The sequence below is a fragment of the Marmota marmota genome, unplaced genomic scaffold (assembly GCF_001458135.2).
Source record: "Marmota marmota marmota unplaced genomic scaffold, marMar, whole genome shotgun sequence".
NCBI classification, from domain to species: Eukaryota; Metazoa; Chordata; class Mammalia; order Rodentia; family Sciuridae; genus Marmota; species Marmota marmota.
This window is the reverse complement of record NW_025999853.1, coordinates 12,404,379-12,428,590: the sequence shown is the minus strand read 5'-3', so window position 1 is coordinate 12,428,590 and position 24,212 is coordinate 12,404,379. Positions and strand designations below refer to the sequence as shown.

Below are 24,212 nucleotides of genomic sequence, written 5' to 3'. Positions count from 1 at the left end.
TGGACGTACAGGGACAACTTTAAATATAAACGATTTTTCTTTGTTTATTATGCCCAGAGCTCATACTTCTGAAGTGAATTCATGAGCCGTCATGCCTCCAAACCTGCCACATGTTCACACAAACTAAACATTCAGCTTCCAGCCTGCACATTCCTCCTCTGGGAGATGCGGCCCTGCTGGGTGCTGGCACAACTCCAGGATGGCATAGCTATGATTTTATTATAATTATTTGTTTATGTCCTGTTTATCCAACTGGACCCTGAGCTCCTGGGGATCAGAGACCTGTGCCTGCCTCATGGTAGACATGCAATAAATAAAGGAATGCATTTATAAGGATTTTCACTTCTTTCCTCAGCTGTGGAATATTGTAGCAGCAAACTTAGGTTGTAAACCAAAGTATGGGATGTAAATCCTCACCCAGGGTCTGACAGCAAGAATACAACGTCAGTGTATCTGTTCCCCCTATTTGCACCATTCTCAGCAGCTAAGATTTACTGAACACCACCTGTTGGAATACACTTAATCCTTACAATAACCACAGGGGTGGATATCTATTTTACAGATAAGGGAACTGAGGCTTAAAGACATTCCTGCCCAAACTATGAAGCTAAGAAAAGCTAATCTGGGGCTCGAAACCAGGTTGATTCCAAAGACCATATCCTAAACCTAACACTTCTTTTCTTATAGTCAACTCTGTTTATTGGTGGTTCTGCATCTGTATATTCAACCAACATCAGACTGAAAATATTTGGAAAAAGACTCCATATATACTAAACATGTAGATTTTTAAAAATTGTCATTATTCCCAAACAATACACTAGAACACATATTTATATAGTACTGACATTGTATGAGACATTTTGAATTATCAAGAGATGCTGTAAAGTATACAGAGGATTGTGCATAAATTATTGCAAATGCTACCCCATTTCATATAAGGGACTTGAGCACCTGTGGATTTTGATCCTACAGGGGGTCTAGGAACCAGACCCCCAGGACACTGAAGGGTAACTGTATATAAGCAAATGCTGCAAAACAGTCTATCTGTGAAAAAAAATCTCAGAATGCCCACTTTCTTTCTAAATTAACAAAAAGTGGGATTGATTTAGTAGACTGATAACATCCACCAAAAAGAAAGGATGAGAGATTAATCTCTGCAACCCACTCCTGTGGCTGGCTTATGGCCTGGTTAATTCTCAGTGGAGATCAGATATGGGTAAGTGAAACCCTGTGATGCTAACGTATCTACTCTTTTTAGGGAGGTGTTGGTGTTGGTGTAGAAGGGCCAAGGGAGGCTGTCTTTTTAACTGAGTCAGGACCATTGCTGCTCTTAGGAGCTCTGAGGTCCCTCCTGGCTTGCTGGTGAGTGCCAGGTGGATGGACAGGCCAGGGAGTGGCTCCTGATTTCCCTGTTGGCTGCTGCTCTACTACCTCTGTGGACTCTAGCCAGAGAATGCAGGATGGCTCAGTTTTAAGGGCTTTGTACATGTTCACATTCTTTAAGATTGCCATTTATTTTCAAAGTCAAATAGGTTGAGGCCATTTTCAGTTAGAGAAAATGAGAAACAGAATGAAAGTGACCACCTACCTCCACAAACAATTTAGTGGTCAGAGGTCAGCTAACATCAGCACCACTACTAAGTTCTTTTGCACCTTTGATTTCCCACTTTGTGGGCCAACTGCAGTGTAAGCCATTCACGATCTTCTTCAGGAACCTCAATACTCTACCAAAATAATCTGAGTTTAAGAAGTTTAGGAATTTAGATATCATTAAGCTGATGAAAAAAACAAGAAACAATCTCATAACAGACCCACAGCCATGTGCCATGTAGGGCCCACTCATTTGAGATGGGAGTGGAGGAGGTAAAAGCTGGCTCCATTGTAAACCCTCCCAACTCCTTGTCTCACAAGACAGTCTTCTTTTCTACCCACCCATTCTGCTCCCTTTTCACCTAAGACATTGCAGTGTGTTTGACTCCAGCATTTTTCTCCCTATGTTTTTGCTTGCTGGGTACCTGCTGGTGGTAGAGTACTACAGCAAGCCATCACAGGAGGCTGGCCATGTTCTCATGCATGATGTCATTTCTGTCTCTCCAGTTTAGGTCCTTTTGTGGCCCACCCTCAGCCAAGAAAGCACAGGGAAGAGGGCGCTCCATCTCCCACCTGCATCGCCTACCAGCACCATGACTTCAATGTTCCCTGCACATTCCTGAGCCAGTCTCAGCCTCACCTGAGCTGCACATGGAGAGGACAGAATTTGGGAGTTGCCAGTAAGAGAAAAATGGGCATGGTTAAAAATACCAGAGACTGCGAACATGTTCTTGATAGAGAAATGAGAATTAGCAAGGGTCTAGCAGCAAAGGCGTGGCTTCTAATGCTATTAAGGAGAAAAGAACAAGAAAATCTCTCAATATTTGAAACTACTGAATGAGGCCCTTCCCAAATTTTTATAGCACATCTGATACTCTCACAGAGAATGCATCAAAATCTTTTTGATCTACCTATACCAATTTTACTACTAAGTACTCTAGATTGAGTGAATTAGACAACCAATTACCTTGGTTGTATCTATTAGCTTACCCATAGTGGCCTTCTCAGGAAGATGACCATAGCCTTGGGATCTGGTGGTCATTGCGAGTGGAGCTTTTACCTCCTCTACTCCCATCTCAATTCCCCCCCTCTTGCAATCCCATTTGAGATAAGAATGGAGGAGGCAAAAGATGAATCAATTTTTAACCTTCACAACTCCTGGTCTCAAAAGATGTCCTTCTTTTCTACCCATCCCTACTGCTACCTCTTCCCCTAAGACATCACTGTCCAGAACAGTGATAGTGAGAGATCATGGGGTGGGAAAACCTTTTATGGAGGTGAGGTGTGTTCCAGGGCTGGTAATTCAGTGATGCAAACAGAAATCAGCTGCCATGATAGTAAGGTTCTAGAGTAGGGTGCCAACCTGTAAGTACACATTGACCCTCTCATCTTGCTCATGTATTTGTCATCTAAAACTGAAAATATTACAAATCGAATCGATCATAGATTCTAAGTCAAGGAAACAGAACTCAATCAGTGTAACATTTCCCAAAAGTGTTCTGCAGAATGCAGCCCTGTGAAGTGCTCTCTGAAAAAGGCTACCAGGGCCAGGTAAACTTGAGAAACAGCTCAGCATACTCCCTCCTTCCTGGGCATGGCAGGGCTCTGCAGGGTCCTGTAGCATGTAAACCAGGTCAAACTCACTTTGGAGCTTCTATAGGGGGCTTTGTGGTTCCTTCCTAGACCACGGAGTTTCTATGGGGGAAATACTCTGAATTTCAAATTTAACTATCCATAAACTGGAAACTTCCTAGATGTCACTGAATTTTCTTGAGGATAGCAGATAAAAACACATGAAATGTGATCAGAGTACATAAAAATGGAGCCCATAAAAGGTCTACAAGGTCAAAGAAACAACAACCTTGAAATTAAAATGTATGTGTACTCATTCATATCAGCTCAAAGGTTAAATGTGCACTTGAGGTATTATAAGGAATTCCTTTTTAAAAAAATTTTGTCATTTGGGGCATCCCAGAAGACTGACTCACATCAAAAGAATTTGAAGGCTTTAAGACTGGACTGAAATATTGAACTGCCCCATATAAAGATATAAAATCCATTCTCAAAGAAGGTTTTTTTTTTTTTTTAGCACAAGCAAAGCTTGTTGCATCTCAGAATTGCTCAAAGGACCAGGTCAAGACTGCTGGCCTTTGTTACTATTTTTGAAGTTGGACAAACTGTGTCCACCTAGAGAGGATTAAAATGGCAGATCTGTGTAAGATGAAAATCCTTTGGAGCAGATATGAGAATCCTAAGCTAGTGAATGTCTACGTTAAATCAAACATCTGGATGAAAAGATAAAAGTTGAAGCAATTCTCTACACAGTTTCCAAATATAATCAGGGACATTATGTTGATCATAAAACTAAACAGTTTTAGTTTGATGATCCCCCCTGCAATTTCAGCTGCACATTCTGGTGTCACAGAACCTGGGAGGCAGATGGCCCACAGGTATCATTTTTAGTCTGAATACAGAACAATGCTTTTCATACTCTCATGAAAGCAAATTATATATTACCCTAAAAATCAATTTTATTGAAAGAAATGCTGCAATATTCAAGGAAGAGGCTGAAATCATCCTGAAAAAGCACTAGAATATTTCTGATGATGTTCATTAAAAACACTGTTTAGAGGCAGTAAGTTCTAAGGACTCAATGCTTTCTTTCCATTGCTTCTATTTTAATTTTTTATTTCTGTGTTTTAAGTCCTTTTAGAATGGCAGTAGGAAAACTGCCTGATAATGTGCTTCTGGAAAACTTATCTGTTTTTTAGCAGAAAAAGGGACAGACTGTCAGCAGATGCCAACAGGCAGGGAGAGGGAAGAGATGGCAAAGGAACCAACACTGTAGGCCTCTCACCTGTTCTTTTATTTCAGTCTGGTGAAACCTGTGGGACACAGATCCTTGTCTCTGTTTTGTAGGTAAGGAAACTGGGACTCTGAAAAGTTTTAAAATTTGTCAAAGACCGGGGAATGAGGAGGTAGCTGATCATGGATGTGAACTTGGTCTGCCTGCTCTGTCTACAACAGCAATCCAACTTCCATGGAGAGACGTGTTACGAGCAACCCAAAATATACGTGGATGGAATGAAATTTGACTGTTCAAAGAAGCAACTGCATTTCACAACAGTGGCAGGTTACGTTTAAGGCGTCAGAAATCTAATGCTGCACATCCTTGTAAACCCCGAATGAAATGACTTTAATCAACACTTTAATCCTGTACAAATAAACACAACCAGAGATTTTTAGAGCAACCTTGGGGGGGCTTTGCTTTGCAGTCCTTACTGTTACCACATACCGCTTTTATATTATTCTCCTCATGCTTCCCAAAATAGAAGGAATGTTTTTAAAGGTCCATGAATATCCTTTCCCATTTTCAATCTTTAAAAATCTAAAAGGGATGAGCAACATGCAGCAGGACACAAAGGCTACGAGCATAAACCTGACAGGTTGTAGGGTGGTGTCAGTTTTGGATTACAGCTGGCCTTGGTTTATGGTGTTTGTCAGAAATGGAAGAGATTGCTTCAAATGGTCTTCTACCCATGGCGCTGAACCATAGGCTGGCCTCCCAAGAGTACATCACATGTGACTTCTGTCTGTTTCTCTAAATCTCTACATTTTAAAATCCAATGAACAGAGCCGAATAATCAAACTGAAGTGGCATGTTAAAATTCTTCTGATTATGAATTACTCCAGGGTCACAGTCGTATCTGTTTTGTCTGTTGCAACTGCAAACGTCCAATGTTCTGCACTAGAGACAGCCTCGAGCAATCTGTACCATCTTGTGGGTATTTATCGTCTTCTTAAATTGTTTTCATTTTCCAAGTTTGTAATATATGAACTCATTTTTAGGCATACTGACAAGTTATGAATAAAAGTGGTGTGACTGTGTGAGGAAGTCATTATAAGATTAACTTCTGAATGAGCATATGGGCCAGACCTCGGAGTCCCCAATTATTACTTGTAGGTGTCTAATTTCACCACTATCCAATACAGAAAATTGCAAATACTGCGGAGACAAACACACCCATTATGTCCTAGTGCTCAGAATGGTTACTGGAGAAACTGTTGGCTGTAGTTAAGGAACAAATAGATGGAAAGAACTTTCCTGTGTTTTTTTACCAGAAGAGAAAAAGAATTTCTGAAATGTGAAAAGTGAAGTTGGTATTTGAGTAATGACAACTGAGGTCCAGGCAGGAGTAGAGTTCTGAATTGAATGAAACAGTGAAAATACAGAAATACCCAAGAAAAGCTGAGTTGCCAAAGTTCTTTGTACCCCTTATTGTGGGCTGGGCTGAACTGTGGCACCTCAAACTTTGTACGTTGAAGCTCTGACCCCTAGTACCTCTGAATGTGATCCTATTTGAAGACAGAGCCTTTAAAGAGTTGACTGAGTTAAAATGAGGCCATTGCCATGGACCCTAATCCAATTTGATCGCTACCCTTAGAAGAGAAGGAAATCTGGATACAGACAGCTATGCACATAGGAAAGACCATGTGAGGACCCAGTGAGAAGGCAGCCATCTGCAAGCCGGGAGAGAGAGAGGCCTCAGAACCAAACTGGCTGACAGGTAGGTCTTGTACTTCCAGTCTCCAGAAATGTGTGAAAAACCTCTGTTGCTTAATCACCCAATCTGTGGTATTTTATTATGATCGCCTGAGAAAACTAACACTCTTGGTATATCTTAGTTCGGTAAACAAGCCAAGCTAATGTGTTACTCACAAGCTGGGCCTTCAACAAAATCCAGGAACATTTTGGGGAGATATTTTATCTGTCCCAGGAGGGCAGGACTCACCACATCGAAGGCCGTAAACACGTGACAGTAGTGGTGATTGGACTTCAAATCTTTTGTGATATAAGCAAAGGTTGAGAGGTCTTCTGGGTCCTGGGCAGCACAGGAGATATTACGAATTTCATGCTCGGCAATTATGTTCTGGAAGAAATTACACAAATGACCATTGTTTTCCTTTGAAACCATCATACTTTAGAACCAAGACAAGTAACCTAGGAAGCAGCTGCTTTCCTTCTTCTAGAGTGTTCTAGACCAGCAACATTCAAAGTGATCCAAAGTGCTACCCGTGGGCAAATGTACGCCAGGTCTGGAAGGAATGTTTTCATTTAATGAAAAACAACCTAAAATAGTCATATCCTGGAGCAGGGTTTTCACCAGGTGCTGTGCGCGGAAGCAATCTGGGTGGCAGACACTTTTTAGAAAAACAGTAATTACTAAGCATTTTACTGTTTCCATTCTCCACATCCAGTTGAAGATAAGCAGCCTGCTTCCTGCTAATTCTGTTTGGAAAGGGTCATCTGCCACTTTCTGTGCATGAGAAGAACTATGACCCAAGGAGCTGTCCAAAGCCCTCCCCACGGGGCTTGTGCTTGCTTGTCCTGTTTTTTCTTTTTTTTCTTTTGGGGTCCTGGGGATTAAACCCAGGGCCTCGAGCATGCTGGCAGGTACAGAACAAGGCAGGCAGGCAGAAAGAAACCTTCGGGTGTTCTCTTGAGATTGTGTGGTGGCTGTGGTGTTAGGGCAGGATAAGGGAAATGCCACACTGCCATATTCAGGCATTGGATACCTTGCTGGATTCAGGGACCTATGGATATGACAATCCTTTCTTCTCAAAACCACCTGTGTAATTATAAGGTGGGTGCCACTGTTACCATTATTATATTACAGGTGAGGAAACTGGGCCTCAGAGGGTTTCCATGCCTTAAATGGGGCAGGTGTGGAGTTGGGGCTGGAGCTTGAGGTCGCTCGTAGAGCTCTGGCTCTTTCGAGTACCCTGCGATGCCCTTTCGTCATCCCCCACTTTCTCTTCCCAGTTTAACAGAATTGCATTTTTCCTTCTCTAGAATTTCTTTGTGTCTTCTCCTCTCTGCCCCATCCCTGCCTGTCTCCAAGAATAACTGGTGGGAGGAAAGGTTTAGTGCCATTGTCCCAAAGAACATAATAACCATGGAGCATCATCCTGGCTACAAAACTTGGTAGAAATTCCTTCTGATATACAGATGCATTTAAAAAGCAAAGCAAATCCCATAATAGTGCCATCGCTTTTCATCTTATAATATCCCACTTATTTTTTTTTTTTTTTTTGCAGTTGACACAGATTTAAAACCCTCAGTGCTTTAGTTACCCTAATGACTTTTTAATTGCACAGTCTTAAAGAACCTGTTGGCAATACAGTGTTCTGCATGTACCCATTAATGCCTAAAAATGCTTTCAAAATGTCCTTCCCTGCCAGCACCCCGAGCAAGCACTTCATGTCCCTCACTCCACAGAGTGGTGTGGTTGGGGAGCAATTACAGAATTAACACAAAAAAGAAAATTAAATTAATACATTCTTCACTGTGGCCTTGTATGCTGTCACTACATGCAATGGCTCTATAAAAAATAACTCAAATTGAAACTGTAATCCCATAAACAAGAAACATTCTACTGTAAGATACAGTTTCAAAGTAAAGGTCATGATTCTCTTCTTGTATCCAGGTAGCATTTCTTCAAGTAGAACAAGACATCAGGAACTAGTGAGTCTTAAAAGAAATGTTAAAATTTAGGTAGTCTTTAAAGGTGTGACGTCAGCAAGTGTGGAATGTCTGCCATCACCGGACAGGGGGCTGCTGGTGCCCTGGGGAAGTCTGGGTGTATTTGGCCTCACCTATCTGGATCTATATCACAGGAAAAAGAGCACTAGCTCCAACTTTTAACTAAATTGGCATTTTGTGTTCTGAGATCCTTTGCCAGCATAAGACAGATCAACTTTTTGCAGAAGTTTCAATAGCCCTGTGAGTTTTATTGCATGGATTTCCTTGACTCTTGGCCATTTCAAAGGATGCTACTATTGAGGATTTTCAATAGTGTGTGGAAGCATCATGGCCCTGGGCCCAACTCCAAGGTAGGTAGAGTGGATTCTTGGTGCTCGCCTTCATCTTCTTTTGAACCCCCAGTTCCACAAGTTTCTGGAGCCCCTTACTCTCTATTCTCAGGAGCCCAGGGCAGCCTTTTAAATGGCCCATTGAGGCCTGACATCTGTACTCCAAACCAGTCTCTTCCCTCTCTGTGGAAACTTTTTTCCCTTGTTCCCACAGCCTAAGCTAGGAGGAAAGCAAGATAATTTTATTATCTTGACACATCCCCAGCGCTAGAATGTGGTGAGGATAGAGATCTCACCGTGGAACTTCCTCTGTACTGGTCACCATCGCAGAATGGTGAGGCCAATTCTCTACATGTAGGAGGGATCCAAGGCCAAGGACATTCGTAGCTGTAGACTCTATGGAGACTGGATGTTGGCTTCCTCCTCGGAGAAGAGGTCAAGTAGGAAAGCATTCTTTCCTCCCAGTCTCACATCAATTAGTAGGTCCTCTTCAAGGTAAAAGGTGAGGTCACTATGAGGTACAGTTGTTCCTCAGCTTAGAACCAGACTCCTCATATGGAATTAGCCCTCCTTCTATGCATGTTCTAAGGAGACCAGAGCTTTTAAAAGCCTCAAGAGAAGGACTGGGGAGGCCTCACTCTGCCTCTTCTTTGTGATAGACAGTTTGGCAGCTTACTTTCAACAGGGAGAAACAGTTGAAGAGATGGATGGCTGGGCCAGTGGAGAACAGAATTGTTTGGTGCAGCCAATTAATAAGGTGGTTCTAAGAAGGACAGGAGGTAATGAAGTGATGCAGCCTAGAAATCTGCCTCTGGCCTCAGTCCTCAATCTGAGCTCTGCCATGAGGGGGATCCACCTGAGTCTCTCCCAAGGCCAGGCTTTCCCTGAGAGATAGCAGCGTCTCCTTCAGAAAGTGCCCCAGAAGGAAGGCACAGCTCTGGCTGAGGGCTGACTGAAGACACCCTTGGAGCACTTGATGTCAAGGACAGCAGCACACACGTGGACTGTGGTCTCAGCTGACTCCAATTTTCTGAGAAGTATGTGCTACAGAAAACAGTGGGCACCTGCTGAGGCAGATGTTCCGAATATTTGGAGCCTATAAAATACCATTGGTCACGTTTGAAGTTGGCATTTAAAAAAAAATTAACAATTAAAGCAAAAAACAAACTCTGGCCTGGCATTGTTCCTAATTCAGCCGAATGGAAGACTGAGCAGGGAGCCAGCACAGGAACGCAAACGGCCACTGAACCCTTAGCGCTCCCCGGATGCAGGAACTGGGTCACCTCCTGGAAAACCCCGCTGATCTGAGGAAAGGTTTTGTCTGTAACCAAAGAGTCACAGCCTCCAGGCCAATTCCTTGCGGGAGCTACCTCTGGGCTGTGGATCCACAGCAAGCTGATGTGATTCCTCTGAAACGCTTTAGGACTAAATCTATTCCAAGTTCCATTTTCATTTCAAGATCACTCTCTGCTTCTTCTTTCTTAAATCAGGATTAGTGATTCGTTTCCTAAGTTGCTAGGCAATACATTTATGCATTTATAACTAAGGTGCCTAACCCTTCCCCACGAACTCAGCCAAAGCTATTTATTTATTAGAATAAAAGAAAGAAATACTTCCATGGAAGACTTGTCTTTTACCACAGTCTAATGGGGGCTAATAGGAAGGGAAGGGCAATTAACACATAATTAATTATCCATTCTACTTCAAACTAGTTGGCGGAAGGCACTTGTGGAGTAACAGAAGCATCAAGTTAGGGAGCAGGAAATCAAGTTTTAACCCTTCTCCACGACCACAGGCTGTGTGAAGGCAGGGCAGCCAAGGGACCGAAGCCTTCAGGTCCTCCAGCTGGCCAGTGCAGGCAGACAACCCCTCTGTCTCACCAGCGGAGTGGGGAGAGGATGCGTGGTTAGGAGAGCACTGCTGAAGAACAGGACCACATCAACTATTAATAGTAGGGTGCCTCTGTATAGGCTTAGTGGCCACTAGCACCTGAAATAATAATGAGATCTCCAAATACACTTGCCTTTCACAAAGTCTTCACTTCAGACCAAAGCAGCCCACCTAGACAACACTTCCCAGTGGGGGGAATCTGAGGTAAAAACAAGGAGCAGGACTTTGGAGTTTATCAGTCTGCTTCCTCCCTGCAGAGCTCTGCACCTTTGAAGCCAGTCCTTCAGCCCCCGCTGGTGGTCATGCTTTAGCCTTCTAATTCCAATTTCTCCAGTGCAGCCTTGCACTATTCTATCTGCTAAAAACAATCTCTGTGCTTTGACTTCGCACGTGGCAACCACTGGTCTATCACTCTTCGTCCCCTAATCTCTTTCCACTATCATATGGCAGGGAGATTAGCTGCCCAGCTGGTTGAAGTCAATGTCCTCAAACTCCAGAAAGAGCCAGGCATGTATTGCTTGCTATACAGTCATAGAGAGGGTGGCCCCACCTGCTGCTGGCACCTGCACTTCACCATTGCAGATTTCAAAAATATTCCAAAAATATTCCGAGGACCACATTGCAAGGACTTGAAAGGTATGCTGGCCTTCTTTGTTTGTATCTACCTTTATATAAAATTATCTTTTGCATATCTTTCTTTGCTGATGCTTCCAAAGAAGAGTCACTGGCAAGCAGTTGTGTATGAGTAACTCATCTAATTACTGGTGACTGAGTCAGAAATGTCTCCTAGAGGTACAGGAGCATTGGCTTCACATACCTCCATGTGTCGGTGAGCAAAAAGAAACAGACCTATCAGAGTTCTCCCTCAGTGCTGTGATGGTGGAGACTGGGTCAGAAAGGACAGATGCAGTCAGTTGTGCCACCACTGAAAGACAGTTTTAAGACCGTAGGCACTTCCCAGGGCAAATACCCCTTGTTTAGAAATCATCAGAATCTAAGTCAGCTAAGAGAGTGTCAAACTTATTCACTGAAAATATACTGCTGTTTAAGTTTTTCAAATGCAGATGGAGTGGACAGTTTCTCCAGGTTAGTAGGAAAAATCTAGGCACCAAAATCTTTGTTTAAAGATAGCAATGATACCTCAATGAGTGTTTCATTTAGAACTTTTTAAACAGCTGAATATAATTTAGGGATAAGATACTTTTATGTACCGGGAACTAAAATTGCTTCCAAGAAAATTAGAAAAATCAATTGGGATCATTCTGATTTGAGTCTCCACAACTGTAATCTGACAACATGGGAACGGTCGACAACACACTCAATGGCTGACATCATCATTACACACGTCAGGCAGCTCGCTCTCAAAGTGCTTTGGCTATTGTTAGCCATCATGATAATGCTGTGTTACAGGCTGTCTGCCTGACTTTCAGAATTTTTCTAAAACTGAGCTTGCTTTCTCAAGTAGCTTAGCTCAATTGGCTTAGCTGATTGCCAATGCAATAATTGTACAGAAAACCAATCAAGAAAACTTCTAATTGGTCAATTATAGACACCAAAGGGTCATTGCCCATGGAACTTTTCCCTGGTATCTAACGCCAGGTTTAAGTACGTCTGTTACATGACTTCCCATTCCTTTTCTCCCAAACTCAGAGGGTCCAGGTGGGGGTCTGGGTGTGCAGGGCAGAAGAGAAATTGCTGTCCACCAATAGTGGTCACCTCATCTCTTTTTTCCTATACTTTTTCAATAGAAAGGGTGAGAAAATAAAACCCAGGGACACTTAGGGTTTTGTGAAAAGGAGCCAGTCAGCTTTGAATTTATGGAGAGTGGGGTAAGACAGGTGGGGATAAACTTTCAAGTTCAGCACGAGGATTCTGAGGTCTTTGTCCACAAAGGAGCTGTAGAATCCTTTTCAAGTGAAACAAAACTCAGTTGCCCACACTTGACCTCAGAATTGCTGACCACTCCCATAGTAGAGTTGCTTTTCTGGTAGTGTCTCTTGAGAAAACAAAACAGTTGAAACTCTCTTCCATCTCTGGAGATGGGAATTAAAAGTAGTTACAGAAAACAAAAGGTGGAAGAATGTGCGTTCCTGTGTCAGGTGTTCATTCTGTGTACCAAAGGAAAGGACATAGATATCTCCACAGAGATGTACCAGCCCTCCGATTAGTAATCTTTCTTTTCATGGAGGAAAGATGACATTGTTTCTTTTAAGTGATTCCCCCTGCCCACCCCCCATTTTAATGTTCTCTAGCTACCAAGGAACATGCCAGGTAAGGGGTCATGGTCTGTTAGAGAAGACATCATAAAAAGATAAAAGCAAAATATGTTCAAGATCAAGACCCTGAAATAAAACAAGCCTTTCTGTAATATTTATATTCTGTTTAGTCTCATCATCCATCACTGGCCACCAACGGACTGTTTACTCGATTTTCCTTCATGGATGAGATGTGTGTGTGTGTGTGTGTATTTCATATATATGAATGAGAGAGAGAGAGAGAGAGAGAGAGAGAGAGAGAGAGAGAATTTCCAGGTATGAGCAGGAAGCATGAAGGTGGGGGATGAGGAGTGACTCAAATGGGATTTTAGATCACATACTCAGGACTATACCTGGTGTTTAAATCCAAGAGAGGGGTGGTACCTACCTTATTTGTTGCATCAATAAATTTGACTCCTTTATATGAGACTGAGAGAATAATAGTAGGGACCTTCTTCATTTGCTCTGTAGACTTCTGAAATTAAAATTAGAAAGCTGTTAGAGCTGTGTTGTTGCATGGCAACTGAAGCACATAATTTTTCCTCTCGAAAGATAAAAATGAACTCAAGTTAAAAACAACACATGCACACACATACACACACACACACTCATATCAAGTATACCCCCAAACACACTCTAATTTAAATGTCTGTCTCTTTTCTCTTGGGCTTAGCTGTGCTTTGGGCTTATAAAATATCTGTCTTGCACTTGAGGATGTAGAAAGTGCTTGCCCTGTTGTTTCATGTGGGTGCAGGAGGATTCCTGGCACCAGTGGGAAAATGAGGGGCTCTGTCTCCATTCCTTTGACAAGGCTTAAACCACATCAGGTTTAACTCCTAGGGTGCATTTAACATTCATAAAATATATGTCACCACTGCCCACCACTTAGTCACAATCTTTAAGTCACAGGAGATGTTTGGATATGTACTTAAAGCAGGAATTTAAAATATATCACTGTGAATTTTTCTTGAATCTGGCCCAAACCAAAGAAGCTGATGTTATATTTATAGTAGAATCACGTGTGACCACGAAGGATATGAAACTGCTCTTGTAACAAGTAAATCCTCCAGGAGCAGTCTGTATTTTGAGTCATAGCCAAATGCTGGACAGTCCAGGTAACCTACTTAATCATGGAGAGCTGCTGTATTCCCTTAGGCTAAGTTCTCATGATAGATGTTCACACTGGCTTAATGTGCTTAGGGTTTGCAGCCTCTTAAGTTTTATGAATCTGCAAAAAGTTTCTCTGTAATTTAGTATGTGCCTTTTCTGTTTAGTCTCATCATCCATCACTGGTCACCAACACACTGTTTACTTGATTTTTCTCCATGGATACTCTTAATAATCACATTAAACATCAAGAAAAACCTACCTGACAGTTAGCCTGATGGAGTTTCCAGATAAGACAGGTAGGAACAGAATAGGAGAGAAAACACATGAAAAGGTGAGAGAGAGGAAATCATTTCAACAATTCATCAACAGCATAAACTCATTAAAAATTAAAGGATGCTACAAAAGGAGAACAGGCTTCAAGATATATGCAGATGTGGTTAAACTGTTATTTTAGAAATTGCTGCAGGCTTTTGCAGGCCCGTCTCTTCTTTCTTGTTTTCTCATCTGTTTACTGTATTGCACTGACACGCAAGGACTGACACGCAAGAATCTTCTGCTTTGTGCTTTTGACAACAGCTGTTGTACGTAAATATTAAGGGAATCAGGGATAAAATATAAACTTTCTTGATTTCTTCATTTATATTAAACAATGTTCCATTTTTAATTTCTCAAATGCAACCAGATCTAAAGAAGGCTTTTAATTGAACAGTGAATGAAACACATTGAACTTGATAATGATAATTATATTGTATCTTCTGCTTGACCTTTGGAAAGGGTCTTTCAATATTGTCTTTCAAAATTGTCCTGTTTGTTTTGACATATCTTTCTGAGGGTTACCAAACCTGTTTCAAAGACAAAAATTTATTAGGAGTATTGTTATTTGATATTTACTGTTTCATACAGTATGGAAAAAGGAAGCTCTCTTATAGTGTTTTTAACTAGTTTTCAAATTACCTAGACTTGCCAATCTTCTTTTGCAATTTCCAAAAAGCAATATTATGAAAATGGAATATAAGGTTACATACTTTCATCTTTTTAATGCTTTTCCCAATCACTTTTGAAAAATGTGCAAGGCAAATCAAAGGCAAGGCTAGCAGAAATAATATGCTGTATGCTAGTTTTAAGGCAACTCAGTGACTAGATTCTGTAGATAGAGAGGGCTGGGCTGCACAGGTCATAGTTTGGTTAAATGAATGTGTGTGTAAAGAACTTTCTGTAAAGTGGAACAATGGATTCCAGAAAATCACCTCACTCATCTCTTGCCATGAATACATTCTCCTGAACAGATTTATCTGTAGCATGAAACAATATGTAGCCAACATTAAGATTAAATTACCAATATATTATTTAGCATTAAGAAAAAACCCACTTGTTATTTTTTTAGCAACTCACTGATTATTTGGGGGCAGCCCACTGTGTTCCTCACTGGCAAAGCTCTATCTATTGCAGGGGGTGTCAGAGGGTGCAAATCCCACTCTGCTAAAAGAAGCTGCCTGAGTGCTATGTTGAGAAGGATTCTAGCTGCAACTAGGCTCAGTGGGAAAGATAGTTGGGCATGACATCCACCTTGAGAGAAGGAGTGGAAGGGGCAGCACACGCAGGAGCCACTCAAGGTCATTCCTGTTCTGGTCAGATATGAAGAACAGCTACAACAAAATGATGATGAATGCAACAACAAGGATATGAACAGAGCGCCTCCCGAGAAGTGAATGGGGAGAATCTCACTTTGCATGTGAGACTGAAGCAAGTCTTTAATCATTCATTCATTCAACAAACCCTGAATGCCTGCTAGGAGTGATTAAGCTGACTTTTAAAGGACGAATAGGAATTTCCCAAGTGACAAGAGGACAAAAAGGTCTGTTACAGCAGCAGAGTCAAGACACACACACACACACACACACACACACACACACGTACGTGAGAAATAATGTTGTAAGTTTATGAAACTGATGGGAAATGAAGGGGACACAGTAGGTTTGGAAGGTTGTGATTTACTCTGTCAATTTAGAGTCCACTGAAAGACCTAAGTAGGGAGGGACACAACCAAGTTTGTGTTGCAGGAAAAGTAGTGGTTGTGTGGAAGATGCGTTGAAACAGCTGGAGCCTAGACACAGGCAGGCAAGACGTTGTTGTGCAACTCCAGAGGAGCCCAAGCCTGGCTGAAGTAAAGCAGTGGAGAACTGGAGGAGCCCCAGTGAGTGAGTGGGAGTGGTCACAGGCGAAGAAGCCATTGGTGACTGAGGTAGAGTACGGGGGGGGGGGGGAAGGGGGGGGGGATATGTGCTTTTGCACAGACACAGGGGGAAACCGCTCCTGCATGTGCTCTGTGTGATCTCAGGTGCAGATGTCACACAGGAAATTAGAGGTGAGGATCAGATCTGGAAGTCCATCCACAGAGAGGGTGGCTGAGGAGATGGGAGCAGGCAAGGTGGCTCAAGGAGGGAACAGGAACAGGGCTAAGGACCACACCTCTGGGGAAGATTGATTCATAAGAGCCAAGGAAGGAATCCAAAAGGGAGTTAGTTGGAAGAAGCCCACAGACATATCAGAGAAGCTAAGGAGGGGAATGGTTAGGAGGTAGGTGCCGTGCCCGATGCCCAGAGGACTTACGAGACTCAAAACCTGGTCTTAGTGAGAGGCTGGCACACACAGGAGCTGCGACACTTTTTTGGGTTTAGAGGGTTTTGGGTTTAAATCCTTGGCTTTAACAACATGGAAAAGTAGCTTCAGGAGAACAAGGGCAGCAGATAGAGAAGAGAACACGGCTGTGCAGTGAATGTCAGAAAGGGAGCCAAGAGATGAGACAACAGAGGGTCACAACTCCACGCCCTTCAGCTGACCCGAAGTGCGTCAGTAGGTGATCTGTCATGATTCAGACTCCTGCTTCAGAGGCCGAACAGAGAACAAAACAAAGGGAAGATAAAGGAGGGCATTTCATTTTTCTTTTATGGGTTCCAAGAATGCCTTGTTCTCTTAACTGGGGTGTCAATGACAAGGGCTGTGCACAGGCCTCTATGAATGACAGCACTGGGGGTGGCTACACATTCCAATCCGGAGCCCGAAACTGTACTACGCTCCCCCACTGCACCCTTGACAAGGGGATGAGCTGTCGGGCCCCAGAGCTCAAGGACAGCATGGTAGTGACCCCCCCAGCAAGGCAATTATACTTCTACAAGAGATAACAATCCAACTCTGTTCAGCGGATTTTCTGATGGAGCACCTTGATGGAGCTTTCAGATGCCATTTTTGTACTTAAATTTTAATGAAAGATGAATATTCGTAAAAAGAAAAAAATGATATACTGAATCTTCAGGGAGGCCAAAAAAAAAAAAAAAATCCAAATAAGCATCCACTTCACTTAAAGATGATGTTCCAGGTGTGGAAAAGAGCGCAGGGCTTCAGTCCCATCACGTGTCTAAGCTCCACCTTCTCCGTTTGCTCTCCAGTGTTGCTGTCACCATTTTTCCTTTCCCAGATTGAAAGTGCCTCCTTCACTGGACAAAGCCCCTGCTCTTTCGGCAACACTGGCTTTGAGGACCAACCCGCACGCTCTGTACAATTCACACGCCCATTAGTGTATGTTTAAAATTCAAGCCTTATTTATTTATGTAAACATAATTCTCTTCTGCAGGCTCATTTCCCCAGTAAAATGCTCAGGGGAAGGTTTATCTTCTGGTTGGCTTTGGTTTCTGGTTGTTTTTTTTCTACCCCAGGCTTTTTGTGGAATTTCTGAGGTTTCTCAGTCTTCAAATTTCCTCCTGTTTGGTGCTAGCCGTATGGAAAGGGCTAATCTGTGATGAAGGGCTCTGAGGACCTTAGCAGCTGAATTCTCTTGGGTAAGGCCTGGCGTGCATCTTTTCTTACTCTCCTGCAAAAAGCGCGATACTGGCAATCTATTATGTTTTGCTCATAATTTCCCAAGTTAAGATTAATATCCTTTTATTGTTCCAAAAGAAATAATATTTAGCTATGTAGAGATGTTACATCTCTGGAATCTAAAATAAAATTGAAGGGCAGCCTTATATTTAGTACTTGGGTTTTTATCATTGAATAGAACTGAATCATAATTTCATAACTGGAGGTGGCCACCTGAAAAATTCTTAACAAGTAATTGAACAATCAAGCATTTTTTTTTAAAGGAAGGATTTTTAGATTCACCAAGAAAAAGAAGTAATGATTTTTATTCTTTTCCTTTTTCTCTGGAATCTAAATTATAAATCAGGAGTTGTTTGGTATCAGGTCAGAAATCATCCTTGATGCTTTTATTTTAGCTTTAAAACATGTCCTGAAATGAAGGACAGTTGTCCTTTAGTATCATGGGGGATTGGTTCTAGGACACCCCTCAATACCAAAATCTCTGGGTGCTCAAGTCTATTATTTAAAATGGCCTATGTGTGCATAGAATCTAAGCACATGTTCTCAGTTATTTTAAATCAACTCTGAATTACATATAATACCTAATACAATCTATATTACTGTACTCTTTAGAGGGTTATGACAAGAAAGAAAGGGTACCTATTCAGTATAGGCACAATATTTTTCCCAAAATATTTTCTCTCCTTGGTTAGCTGCATTGGACGATACACAGCCCATGATATGGAATGCCAAATGTAGTTTCTCACATTATTTCTATTTTATTGCTATGGGGATCAGACTCAAGGCCTCCTGCGTGCCAGGAAATCTACACTCCAGCCCTGGTTTCTCATTTTCTTTTCTTCTTCTTCTCTTTGGTACTGGAGATTGAACCCAGGGGTGCTTTAACACTGAGCTACATCCACATCCCCCCGCCCCTTCTTTTATTTTAAGAAAGGCTCTCACTAAGTTGCTTAGGACATTCTTAAGTTGCTGAAGCTGGCCTCAAATTTGCAATTCTCCTGCCTCAGCCTCCTCAGTTACTGGGGTTACGTGTGCACCACTGCGCCCAGTCTGATTTCTCATTTTTGAATGCAGAATCAACAATATGGGAATATCCTTCTACGAATGCATGTGCTCTGACTTCAGAGCACAGCTTTTCTAGAACATGAATGAGAGCAGAATGGTTTACAACAGGGAGCACTTCAACTGGGAGCTGTTGTGCTGGGTGCGAGTCTGCAGTACTCATGGTCCCAATAAGAATCATTTGTGCCCTGCCGGCAGCAGAGTTGGGGAATCTAAGAGTGAGGTAGTCCCCGGTCAGAAGCCCCCAACCAGTTTTCTGAAGCAGACTGAGGAAGAGATTTTTCATGGCTACCCTGAGAATGCTTTCTAGTTGAATATTCATTCAGTGCTGAGTAATAACTATTAATTTTGCCATATAATATTTTCCTTAGTTAGTTACAAACCTTAATTATCACATTCAGCTTCAGCAAGTAAATTAAGATCAAACAATTACGTTCGGTAGCCTTCAGTGACTTTAAAAATGCTTACAAAATACAGAAAACCAGCAGTACTGTAGGGATTTTGTATGCAGCTAGCTAGGTTGTGGGGTTATAAAGCATAAAGAGCCCACCACAAAGCAGCCATTTGAAATGAACTCCTACCCTTGGAAACTCAGTGTGAGGTTCAGTTTCTGGGGAAGGGCATCCTAGGATGGCTTTCTTCTTGTGTCCCCACCTTTGCCACTTCCTTGTGTCCACTTCCCTGGTCTTGGGGCCTCTGCTTCCCTCATGACACCGGGAGATCCTTGAGGACCACCCACACCTTTCTTGATCTGTCTCCCCCACAATCGCTAGCTGGCAATCTTCTGTTGGACCCTATGAAGTCATATTTTCAAGTAAAAAATGGCTGAATGTAGCAGCTCACAGGGTTCAATCTCATGGCTGTTGAAATCCATGCCTGTTAAAGAAACAAGCCAAGGAGTTGATCTCAGTGTTGAGCATGTAGCTGGTGCTATGAAGAAGAACCACCTCTGCATACCTGGAGCCTCAACAAACTTTTCAGAGAGCCTTGGTGCCCAGAGCAAGAAAGGAGGTCTTGGAGGGCGTGGAGGAACATTCAGGTGTGAGCGCAAAGTTAGCAAGAGGCTCCTATGGCGTGGAGAAAGCTGTGAGGATCCTGGGATTTTTCAGCCTTGAGGAGAGGAGGGTTAGGTCTTCATTTCTGCAACCAGAAAGCAACTGCGGGCCTTGAGAGAAGGGGAGAGCTTCCTGGGAGGGCAGAATGATTATTAGAGGCCACTGCGACGTTTTTCCTTGGGATGACTTTAAAAATAGTGTGGGGTCACCTCTGTCACTAAAGATCAAGGGGTGGGCTTCATTTGGGAAATGAGGCTGAATGACTTCTCAAGGGTTTTTCTGGTCATAAGAACTCTGGTGCCAAGAGCCAAGTCCATGTAACAGGGACAGACAGCAGACAAGTGGCCACTTAGAATGCATCTCCAGTCTGTGTAACTCACAAATTCTGGTTGAAATTTGGCATAGCCCAAAGTGGTGTCCTCTGTCTCTGTTCCTCTTCTCCTAGCTGGTTTACAGACAAAACGACAGGATGTGTCCACCCAGATCAGCATGCCCACACAGCAGACTTAGCGGAGTGCCCAGCGGAAGACCCCCCTTAGCTCTCAAACTTTCAATCCAAGAGGACTTGGTGAATGACAGATTGTTGGGCCCCACCCCCAGTTTCAGCTTCAGGAATCTGCAGGTGGGGCCTAAGAATTTGCAATTCTAACAAGTCTCCAGATGCTGCTGACACCGCATGTCTGGGGCCCACACTTTAAGAACTACTGCTCTAAAAATGCAGTTGATCAGTTTGATTGAAAGTCGCTGTCAGAACTGTCCTCTGCTGCTATGCATGTAAACTCAGTTGTACCACGTTCTACATTAATCCAGAGAGAAGCCAGTTTATCAAAATAGGCTTTCTCCACTTGACAAGTGATTTCCAAAAATCCTTCATTAGCATTTAGCTACAGCTCTTGGTCTTGAGAGCAATTAACAACAATTATTTAATCCTTTCCTAGTTTCTCAGGGACTGTGAAAGCAGAAAACATTCTTCACATAAAATAAAGAGTAGAAGTCATAAAAACAGATTGTAGAGTTACATCCAGAATAGATGTTGATAAGAGCAGGCATCATGCCAAAGATGGATGGTTTCTCATAAAAGTTCCCCACTTCTCCCTTGACTAGGAGCATATCCAAGATATTAAGCACACGTTGCTGAGAGATGGGACTTGCAAACACCAACGTGAGTTCATGCACTGCTTCTGGGAGTGTATGTAACAGGTCCATGTAACAGGAACAGGCAATTGTTTCAGGAGGTAATTTTTCAATAGTTATCCAGAGTTTCAAGAAGCATATATCCTTTGACCCAGCAGGAAAAGGTATGGCACCCAGAATGTTGGCTACCATTTGAGAAAAAGGGTAATGACCCAGTGACCAATCAGGGAAACTGTTAAATATATATGGTCCAAGGATGGGTTGGCCTATGGGAATCAACCACCACAAGTAATATTGAGGATGAATACTACTGGAATAAAAATATTTCAAAACATACTGTGTTTAAAAATAGATTATGAAATAGCAGGTACAGACCATTTCCAAATTTTAGTGGAAAAGTGATGCCCCCGAATGTGTAAGTAATGAATCTGAAGAATCACACTCAAGCAGATGTTATAAGGAGGTGTTTACCGCTCCTGGACAGTAAAGTTACAGTTTCTCTTATTTTCCTTCTGGTCTCTATTTTAGAAGTGGACAATAATGAACATGTACTCCTTTTGAAATAAGAAGTAAAGTTTAAAAAACTTATGATTTCAGTTAAAAGAAAGTGTCAATGTATGAAAAACACATTTGAGTTTTTAAATCACTGGTAAGTATGACTTCAGCTTTGTGTAGGTGATATATATATATCACCATATATATATATATATATNTATATATATATATATATATATATATATATATAATGGAATATTACTCAGCAATAGAAAAGAATAAAATTATGACATTTGCAGGTAAATGGGTGGAGGTGGAGAATATCATGGTGAGAGAAATAAGCCAATCCCAAAAAACCAAAGGCCGAATGTTCTCTCTGATAAGTAGATGCTGATCCATAATGGGGAGCGGGGAGGCATGGTAAAAAGTGAGGAATTTTGATTGGGCAAAGGGGAGGTGGGGTAGGGAGGGTGCATGGGGGCAGGAAATATGGTGGAATGAGATGGACATCATTACCCTAGGTACATGTATGATTGCACATATGGTGTGATACTACATTGTGTACAACCATAAAAATGTACAGTTGTGCTGCAATTGTGTACAATGAATCAAAATGCATTCTGCTGTCATACATACCTAATTAAAATAAATAAATAAATTTTAAATAAATAAATAAATAAATGCCGTATTTGGACTTAAAATAAAAAAAATCTGTGACCAATACTGAATACTGCCTGCTTCATGTTTTGATGGCCATGAGTGGCTGTGAGATGGTGGCTGGAACCATGAGCATTCATCAGAACAAAATACTTGGGTCAATGAAGATGGACCGAATCAACATATTTAGAAAGAACTTAAGTGGAGATTCAGGACACAAGATGCCCATGAGGGCATCATCTGTCAGTGAGAAGCAGCGGTAGCATCACGTGGGAGGAAAGATCGAGTTATGTGAACAATACAAACAAAAATAAAAAGAGAAACAAGTGTGAGAACAATATGGGTGGGATAAGATGGGTGGCACTGGTTAGCCTTCTACTTTTCCTTGTGAAAACACTCATAAGGAAAAGGTCTGTGAGAGCAAAGATCAGCTCTAGGGAGTTAGAAGTATGACTGGTTGTGTGTGCTGCTGTATCACTTTGGCAGTGCTCATGGGTGTTAGTCAAATGCTCAACCACTGAGCCACACCCACAGCCCAGGTATCACTACTGTAACACACACGCACACACAACATTTATGGGCTTAGACCTGTGTTCAATGGCTTGTGCAGTATTTGGAAGAGAGTGAAAGATAAATTAAACATATTTGATTCTTCCTTGAAACTTGGGCAACAGAGACTTTAAAAACAATTGTTTTCATGTTTTTTTTTTTCTCCCAGCCTAGTTCCTAAGAAGTGATTCCTTAAGTTATTTCTGAAAATAACAATTACTCACAGAAGGAATTGTGTAAAGGCAGGAGAACTAGTCATGATTTTAGTTTGAGTCTCTTCTAAGAAAAGAGACTATTAAATTTAATATTCCCATTTAAATTCTACATTCTAACTTTTTAAAGAAGCTTTCATCTCATTTCCTCTATTTTTTTTTTTTGAAAGATAGAAAAAAGATCTTCTTCATTCTTGAACCGAGGGACAGATTACTATTCAGAAATCTAGATATCTGAAAATTCATACTTTAAAAGTGCTTCCAGATTGAAAGTTTAAAGAACCAGACAAGTTCAGGGGAAGAGGCCCGGTGGGAGGAGAGGTGAAACTGCCTACTTCCCTGGGAAATGAAGGTTCCCAAGCCTCAGCACACTAGAAGATCTGCTCATTCCCGACTCAAAAACAATCTTGAAAAATTCTCTCTCACACTAGGAAGGCAGATTCCCACCTTATCTTGGTTAAAAGCAGATATTTCTTTCTTTCTTTCTTTTTAATATTTTTAGTTGTTGATGGACTTTTACTTATTTATATGTGGTGCTAAGAATCAAAACCAGTGCCTCATACATGCTAGGCAAGCGCTCTACCACTGGGCCACAACCCCAACCCCCTTTTTCTTTTCTTTTTTTTTTTAAAGAGAAATTTCCATAACTACAAACACCTGTGAATAATAAACTGTCAACTATGGGATTAGAGAAAGAAGACTCCAGTGTTAAATTGAATATAATGGCCCACCTCTCACAGTAGTAGATGTTTCCGAATGGTGTATTTAATTTAATTAGGGAAGTGATGGAGTCCTGTATATTAGTGATAACTAAATCCTGGGGCAAAATTCAGTGCTGAGATGGGGTGCATGTAAGCCCAGGGGGCAATGCTGAGTGGGATGGCCTGGCCAGAGCAAATCCTCATTTCACCAAACTCTGTATATCTTGGAATCTTCAGAGTGGCAGTTATTCATATAAAACAACAACCCCAAACCACTGAAAATCCAAAGCAATATGCTTTGTAAAATTCAGTCCAGTGGACGGTCACATTATTAAAAAGAGGCAACTCCCAATCATTTTTGGGACAAATAACCTCCCCAAAATATAAAATTTCAAAATTACATATATCATCTTATGAATAGTTCCCTTGTTCATTTTTTCTCTCTTCTGGCAATGGCCCTTTAAAAATGGAAATAAAAGAATAGTATTCCTAAGACTTGGGATACTCACCTATGTGAACCAGGGTGATGAATGGTACCCTCATGCTTCAGAATTGGGGAAGATTTAGTTCCTTTGGAACTAAATCTATGAATTTACTCATTTTTAAAACCTCTGGAGGTGGAAGCCAGTATGTTAGGGGATGGTACTGAGCTAGGCACTTTACATATCTTACTTTACTCAATGTCACAACCACCTTGTAAGGGACTACCATAAATCTGTGATGAGGATATAATGCACACAGTCTCTGCTTTTA

At 41.7% G+C, this 24,212-nt stretch overlaps 1 protein-coding gene across 18 annotated transcripts in view; it reads right to left on the bottom strand.

The window, feature by feature from the left end:
• The window catches only part of Anks1b (ankyrin repeat and sterile alpha motif domain containing 1B), a 1,073,630-nt gene that overhangs the window by 15,025 nt on the left and 1,034,393 nt on the right, over positions 1 to 24,212 (bottom strand). For all 18 annotated transcript variants that reach the window (XM_048803345.1, XM_048803363.1, XM_015482887.2 and 15 more), the window contains 3 exons: positions 13,978 to 13,989; positions 12,997 to 13,083; positions 6,384 to 6,521 (listed from right to left, as the gene is read on the bottom strand). In XM_048803345.1, the coding sequence (XP_048659302.1) occupies positions 6,384 to 6,521; positions 12,997 to 13,083; positions 13,978 to 13,989 (237 nt within the window). The remainder of the gene's footprint in view (positions 1 to 6,383; positions 6,522 to 12,996; positions 13,084 to 13,977; positions 13,990 to 24,212) is intronic.